General features: G+C 35.7%; 1 protein-coding gene and 1 pseudogene across 2 annotated transcripts; one reads left to right on the top strand and one right to left on the bottom strand.

Annotated features, from left to right (window-relative positions):
- LOC143607171 (flotillin-like protein 4) lies at positions 1-1,842 on the top strand (annotated as a pseudogene). The gene is made up of 3 exons (XR_013148900.1): positions 1-583; positions 872-1,240; positions 1,335-1,842. The product of XR_013148900.1 is annotated as a flotillin-like protein 4 (transcript).
- A 4,285-nt stretch (positions 1,843-6,127) lies between these two features.
- Positions 6,128-7,069, bottom strand: LOC143607172 (uncharacterized). The gene is made up of 3 exons (XM_077082713.1): positions 6,518-7,069; positions 6,347-6,439; positions 6,128-6,280 (listed from the first exon to the last, which is right to left on the bottom strand). Exons 1-3 carry the CDS (start codon positions 6,635-6,637, stop codon positions 6,128-6,130), a joined length of 366 nt encoding a protein of 121 aa, XP_076938828.1. The 5' UTR covers positions 6,638-7,069.
- Between the last annotated feature and the right edge of the window lie 1,401 nt (positions 7,070-8,470).

Raw genomic sequence — 8,470 nt, 5'->3', positions numbered from 1 at the left:
CCGTTGTCATCTCCGGCCATTAATCATGTACCGTGTAGCAAGTGCCTCCGAGTACCTAGTCATCACCGGTTTCGGGATCGACGACATCAAGATCGCAAAGAAAGCATGGGTTCTCCCCGGGCAGTCCTACTCGGTTTTCGACATCTCTCCGGTGAATTACACGTTCGAAGTCATGGCCATGAGCGCCGAGAAACTCCCATTCATCCTCCCGGCCGTATTCACCATCGGTCCACGCTCCGACGACGAAGAAAGCCTCCACAAGTATGCTAAACTCATCTCCCTCATGATAAACTATCACAACATGTGAATGAGCTTGTTAAGGGGATTATTGAGGGCGAGACGCGTGTTCTCGCTGCCTCGATGACTATGGAAGAGATTTTTAAAGGAACTAAGGAGTTTAAGCAAGAAGTGTTTGAGAAGGTTCAGCTGGAACTCAATCAGTTTGGTTTTGTGGATTTATAATGCGAATGTTAAGCAGTTGGTGGATGTTCCTGGGCACGAGTATTTCTCGTATTTAGGACAGAAGACGCAAATGGAAGCCGCGAATCAGGCAAAAATTGATGTTTCTGAAGCCAAGATGAAGGTAATGATCAACATAATTTGATATGATATATGCTTAATTATATGTTGCATAGGTTTAATTAGATATATTTTAAAAATTACTTTCATAGATCAAAATATATTCTTGATTTTTTGTAATAATCAATATAATTTGATATGATCTAAGTTTAATTTTGTGTTGCTTAGAATTAATTTTAAAAGATAATAGAAAGCTGTGTTCGCAAGCCTTTTTAATAACAATATTAAGTCTGTTAAAAATACTTTTGTAGATCATGGGGTCATAATATATTTTTTGAATTTGTGATATTAGGGTGAAATCGGGGCGAAGCTACGAGAAGGGCAAACGTTGCAGAACGCAGCTAAAATTGATGCGGAAACAAGGATCATATCGACGCAGAGGCAAGGGCAGGGGAAGAAGGAAGAGATAAAGGTGAGGACTGAGGTGAAGGTGTTTGAGAATGAGAGGGAGGCTGAAGTGGCAGAAGCAAATGCTGAGCTGGCAATGAAGAAGGCCAAGTGGGCCAAGGATTCACAAGTGGCGGAGGTGGAGGCGACCAAGGCGGTGGCGCTCAGGGAGGCGGAGTTGCAGAAGGAGGTTGAGATCATGAACGCGTTGACTCAGACGGAGAAACTCAAGGCTGAGTTCTTGAGCAAAGCAAGTGTTGAATATGAAACAAAGGTAATACACAAAAATTATGAATTTTATCTTGTATCTCTTGAATACACTTGTTTAATAAGTAATCATTAAATCGGGTATAATATTATGATTGAAGGTACAAGAGGCAAATTGGGAGTTATACAAGAAACAAAAGGCTGCAGAAGCGATTCTATACGAGAAAGAAAAAGAAGCAGCGGCTCAAAAGGCTATGGCGGAGGCTACGTTCTACTCTCGTCAACAAGTGGCAGACGGTGAACTATATGCGAAACAGAAGGAGGCTGAAGGTCTGGTTGCTCTTGCACAGGCTCAGGGGACTTACATAAGGACACTTTTAGGTGCATTGGGAGGTAATTATGGGGCATTAAGAGATTATTTGATGATCAATGGTGGGATGTATCAAGAGATTGCCAAGATTAATGCGGAGGCGGTTAGGGGATTGCAGCCGAAGATCAGTATTTGGACTGGTGCGGGTGGTGTTGGGGATGGCGGTGATGGTCAAGGTCTGGGTGGTGCTATGAAGGAAGTGGCCAACGTGTACAAGATGCTGCCGCCCTTTGTTTAGCACGGTTCATGAGCAGACTGGAATGTCGCCACCAAACTGGGCGGGGAAGCTTACTGAGTAGGTTTTATATATGGAATCATGAATTTATGTCTTTTGTTTAATTATTATCTGGTTGTGTGAATAAGATTACTGAATCGTTACTGTGAGTCATAGTATTATAGTTTTTGTGAATTAATTTACTTGGTCTTTAACTGAATGCTGTTGGATGTATATTTTGGTTGAAACTATACTTGCAAGTATCATAAGATACTAGCAAGGCTGTCTCCAAGAATAATAAAAAAAATTTAGGCTTTTTGCAAAAAAATTTTTGGGTCTTCTCCTTATAATATAAACTCATTGGTGGTGGACTTGTGGTGCAAAATCCTATTAAACAAAACAAAACACTTTCCCTAAAAAAATGAAATAAAAAAAAAAATCCCCAAAGAGCTCAACGAAAGTGTCAGACATATCAAAAACCCCTTTTAATTCCAGTTCAAGTACAACAAAAAACGATTTTGCAATAATAAAATTTTACCATCAAGTTTTTTTTAATATGAATCCAATTACAATAAAGAGGCGGGTAAGCGGCACTACTAGAAAAAAAGGCCTTTAATGACACGCATTGCATGTCATTAAAGGGTATAGATGACACGCAAATGCGAGTCATTGAAGCCCCAGTCATAAATGAAATATGACGCGCTCCCGCGCGTCATATTATATGACACGCATTAATGACACCCGTTTGTGACACGCTTTTATGACGTACATGTATGACATGCTTTCTTTACTCACAATTATGACTAGCATTTATGCATGTCATCGTATACTTTTTAAAAAAAAATTGTATATATATATTGCATAATTACTAATTTTTACATTAATTACACATATATAACATCAAAATTATATATATAGATATATATTACATATCGTAAGTCAAAATATTACAAATATCCCCAAGTTAACAAAAGTATTTGTTAGTATTCGAAAGCATACATATATATGACTACCGGAAACTAAACTGTGATGCATAACTCGACCATTCTTCTCGAACATCATCAAAATCTGCATCTGCATACTCGGTTTTTCCTCCCCCAACCTAAGAAAATTAAACAAGCAAAACGTTTTAAAATTTGGTCGAGTTAAAACGATTTGGGTCAAAACAAACGAGTATAAACATGATCAAACATCTAATTTCTTATACTTACATTGTTATTGACGAGTATTTAGAGTCCTTCATGAACGATCTCTTTCATAAAGTTTAGGATATAATAACCACACTCGGTGCATCCCGGTTGAGTCGGACACTACAAAATTACAAAACAACATAATAAAGCTTACAACTTAACATAAGGTCTAACAAATAAAATTACTAGAATGCTTATTAAATTCACTATAACCTAAATAAGCAGTATAAGCAAACAGTCTATTTTAACAAGTCTCTGATGCGTGCCATAATATATCTACTGCGTATATAGAGATTAACATAACATTCAACATACAACGAATTCAAGGAATACAACCTAATTATCACTATCATATATATATATATATATATATATATATATATATATATATATATATATATATATATATATATAACATTTGCAGCTTCAAATTTCTACATGATTATATGACTGCTCGATTACGATTTTATTCCTACGCTACCGGAAAGGAACCTAGACAGCAAATTAGGAACACATAATATTACAGATGACTTTTGCCCGCACATAATATTATATTATTTTGTCAATATATATAACACCAGGTTGTTAGTTTGTTAGTTTGCTACTAATATATGCGTTGACTCTAGGAATTAAGTGTTCACCTTGCTGTTGACCCAGTTGACTTTTACCCGCATGTCGGATCCCGTTTTTACAGCATACAATACCATTTCTCTACAATAAATAATAAAATAAATCAAAGAATATAATATATATATTTTCAATAATTTGTATTACTTACGAATCGACAATTTGCTTCAGCTCCGGATTGACATCGATAGACCTTAATGAATCTAGATAATAGCAAGTAGTAGTCTTCATGTCTAATACAGCCAACACCCAATGTTTTCTACAACAACCGAAAACCAATTTAAGTCAAAACAACATGTTCCTAATTTCTTTACGAACAACTATTTAAATTAAAATTCTGACCCGAGATTGTAGGGGACTATGATGATGTCATTTTTGTTTCTGTTGCATAGCCGTTTTGCGAGTAGTTTACTTGATTCGTCAATATGTTTTGATTTCGTTTTACGTTCATCAGTCATGGTTGCAGTTGCGGTAACAAAACATATTCCATGATCTTGAATGGGTCCATTCTTGATTCGCTCGTACAAGTACCTGTTAAGAAAAAAAGAACTAATTTGATTAAATAAATTGTTTCACAAATAGTTCTTGAAATTAATTTTTTTCACTTACATCATATATGAAGTAATAACATAACCACTTAGCCAATCCAGTGTAAATACCGCCTCAAAATCTTCCATACTTAGGTACGTGTAGCTCTCATACCCGAAACAACCATCCTCACTCTGAACTTTTATGGTTTCAACCTTTGCAAGTTGTCCATCAGCCATCATTGCAGCCATCCTTAATATAGCACTTTTTTTCGATTCTCACCCTTTCCTTCCTTTTTGCTCTCGTCCTCCTTTTAGGAATCATCTCCATTTGTTTTCTTCTCACCTTTCTTTTGTCTTTCGGCTTGTCATTTTCATCAAACGGTTTCGGATTATCATTATTTTCTTTCTCCATTTCTACTGCTATACCCCTCTCCTTTTCTTTTCCATTATTTTTGTCTTTTTCAACATCAGGTTCTCGTAACCGTTTTTCAGTTTTGTTACTTTGTATTTCCGGTAATGGTTTTGGAACTGTTTTCGTCACCACTTTTCCCTATAAAAAATATAAATAAATAATATGTCCATATGCATTAAAATGTATGTAAATAATATTTACCAAGTCCGAGAATCGAATGACAAGTTGTCTTGGCCAACTTAATATATGCCCCACTCCATGTTTGACTTAAGAAATAAGCTCCTCTTCTAATGGAAACGGTAGTGGAAGATCTCCTTGTAAACTACATTCCATCATAACTTGAATGTTCTCACCTACTTCCATCAATATGGTTCCTTTAGAGACTATATTCAAGGGATCGTCAACCGCAAGATAACATGAATTATCCTACAAATAGAAAGTACGTTAGTAGTTGACGAGACCAGCAATGATTTGTTATTTGCAAATAATAAGACTTACACATGGTTCATTAGGTGGTTCATCTTCAAAGTCTTCATTACCCCACATTTGGCAACTTACAGCTTCGGAGGCATTATTCATACCCATTTTTCAGTTTATCTACCTCATCTTCAAGTTTGCCGAAGCGTTGATCCGTCTTCTTCTTCTTCTTCTCCGTGTCCATGTATTGCTTAACTGTCTAGGGTAAGAAAAAGTATCGAGATGGCGTAACAAACTTACCCATCCCACGTACATGACCACGTTGTTCCTCAGCCCGAGGGCCTGTGTAAGCAAATCGTGTTGCCCATATGTATCCCCTGATTGTTGTAGCATATCCTATAATTTGAGGATGAACAAAATATAATAAATTCAGCCCCTGTCCAAAGCTACTTAATCAAGTTAACCGGTTCATTTACCACTTTTAAAAGAAAAGATTTTTAAGGTAATAAATTTCGTTGTAGATACATTAATCAAACATGCGTAGCAGCGCGCAGATACACAGGCGGCAGCAGGCGAGGACTGCAATAATCAAATCGGCGCAGCAGCGCGCATATACAGTCCAGGCAGCAAGCGAGGACTGCAATAATCAAACCTGCGCAGCAGCGCGCAGATACAATCCAAGCCAATTCAGCCCCTGTTCTATTGCTCACCAGGTAATTAGATTTTAATAATATTTTTATCATTATTTTTTTGGTGTTGTTGAAACCAATTGGGGAAAATGTTATTATATTAATCTATAATTAATTACATTATATTATTACTGTTTTTTATTATTCACATTGTATATGAATAATCAATAATTAATATAATATAATATTAATTATATTATATTATAATTAATAATTTTTTAATTATTCACATTGCAAATACATGTAATTATTATTTATTAGACTGTATATGAGCTTTAACGAGTCGAGTCCTTTTGGCTAACGATTCGAGTTCGTGTGCAGGCTTTAAGTGAGCTAAAGCCCGGATCGAGCTCTGTGCAGGGTTTAAGTGAGCTAAACCATGTGGTTTAGCTGCAACCGGGCGCGGTCATTTCAACTGCAGCAATGCTACCATCGGCAACACTCGACCAGCTGCTGCAGCAATGGGCCAAAACTGTCTTTTACTACTTAACTAGGATTTTTAGATTTATCTACTGCAGAACCTAATTATGAAAAAACTTATAATTTTATCAACAATCTCTTGGACATTTGGTTGGAATCCTCCAGTCTTAAGTTCTCTAGCTTTTTTCCACAACAACGACCTTTCAATATCGTCTTCCTCCTTTCTGGTTTCTTGCATCTAAACAGCAAAAGTAGATTAATATAACCAAATACAAATAAATTTTATGATTATTTTAATACATACAATCTCAACAGTGAGTCCAGCATATCCCTTTCTGCTTAAACGATGATTGTATTTATTCTTTGCACGCACTTCTTTATTTTTCTTACTTTGGTCCTGCATTATAAATTTAAGTTGTCATGCATTTTTCTAAAACTTAATTATCTATTAAAAGACACGAAAAGTTTAACAGACCTGCCACGCTTTTGAAAGTCTATGTGCTACAAAAACTTTCCACTCATCTTTTTTCACAGACGGATATGAAAGAGGAGGATTGAGTAATTCCTCCGCCTCGGGGTTATCTTTATGATCCATAATGTATTTTCTGTATAAATAATGTTTTGAAGTTTTTCCAACTGTTCCCAATTGATTGAAGAACGTTTTTCCGGCTCCTTGGGTCAACTATAAAATATTGCTGAGACATAAAACGCAAACAATATTATTTTCAACATAAATTTAAGATAATATGAAGTTACGATCAGAAGTTAGACTTACCAAAACATATTCCCATATTTCTTGCTTTGTTTCCTCACCAACGTCGGTCCAAGACTTATAAATTATGGGAACCATATTTCTTGCTACCATTCCCGCAAAACTAGCAAGTTTTTTTGCTTCATTTCCAATTGGGACCCCTCTTTTGTTGTATTTAACAAGATATTTTCCTTTATTAGGTTTTGAGTTTATAGTCGGACCTCTTTGTGATTTGGAACCTTCATCATGATCCGAACCTGAATTCGGTTCCATGTCACCACAAACCAACCTGTTTCAACTTAGCGAATAATATATATATTAGTTACAGCCATGAATTAATTAAAAAAAAAAATAAAAACAGATTCAAAATAAAATATTAATTAAACACACCCAACTAATTCAAATAAACTATTAATCAAAGCAAAACTAAACACAACCAAGAACTAACATAAAAACACAAAATATAAAGTTTGTATTATCCAAAGACAGTTTAAACTAATATGCCATCAGCATCCATGCGTGTACACAAAAAATCTTCATCAAGATCTACTAAAGCGGAGTCTTGTGTAACATCAACAGTAGCCTCAAATTCCAACATGTCATCAATTTCATCAGTTGTTCCATACTTGTACATATTATGTGGTGTGAAGCCAACAACATACAACTTCTCATCTTGTTGATCCTGAACATAAACAACTTGTCTAGCTTGACTTGCTAGTATGAAGCGTTCGGTTTGGTGACCAAGCCTATCAAAGCTAACAACCGTGAACCCCAAATTATCCATTTTTACTCCACGACTATCAACCCAATCACACATGAAAACCGGAACGGTAAACATGTGATAATCAAGATCCCATATCTCCTTTATATGACCGAAGTAAGTAACAGCTCCATACACGGGATTAGAATCTTTTGCACTAGCAATCTGCATAGCATGTACAACTAAAGATACTCTGCTACATTGAGTTGTTTTAGATTCATCTCGAGAAGTTGTATGAAATTGATACTCATTTATGGCAAAACCACTATATTTAGTAACTGAATAACTAGGCCCTTTGGCCAACCAACGGACAGTGACACTAATATCTTCCCCGTTAGCCAAACGTTTTTGAACCTAATGGAAAAAAAATTAAAAAAATTTAACAAAAAATATTAAAATATATTGTATTTCTAACAAACTTATTTAAATATACACCTCGTTCGTAAACCAACTGACAAAAGTCCGAGTGTGTTGGTTTTGCAACCATGTATTGTTTCGAGAGAAACGGGGGTTGAGATCCTTCAATTCCAACATATGTTGCCTAAATCATAGAAGTGAGAAGAATTTCGATGTATTAGACAAGGAAGGCTAAAATAAAATAAAATATAATATACATTTTTTTGTAATTTTATATATTACAATTTCGTCTGATTTTATGCAGTGACTGTTGTACTGTGTGTTTATAGTATTTGAACTTTGCATTTCTCATATTCGTTTGCCAAGTGTCCTTGCACTTGCTATGTGTATGTCTTCAATATTTCAGTAGCTTCTGTATTCTCACCACGTCATTTTTTCGTCTTATGTAATCCATCGACTCCCGGTGACAGCTTATTGCGATGTTATAACAGAGAGAGAGATAGAGAAAGGGTTTGCATGTTGTTGCCGGCGGTTCCCGGCAGTGGTTTTATCGGATTTGG

Source organism: Bidens hawaiensis, unplaced genomic scaffold, assembly GCF_021521415.1.
Source record: "Bidens hawaiensis isolate Kalapana, Puna unplaced genomic scaffold, B.hawaiensis_p1.1 tig00080099_1, whole genome shotgun sequence".
Classification (NCBI taxonomy): domain Eukaryota; kingdom Viridiplantae; phylum Streptophyta; class Magnoliopsida; order Asterales; family Asteraceae; genus Bidens; species Bidens hawaiensis.
Note: the sequence above shows the minus strand (reverse complement) of the source record. Positions and strands in the feature narration are given on the sequence as shown.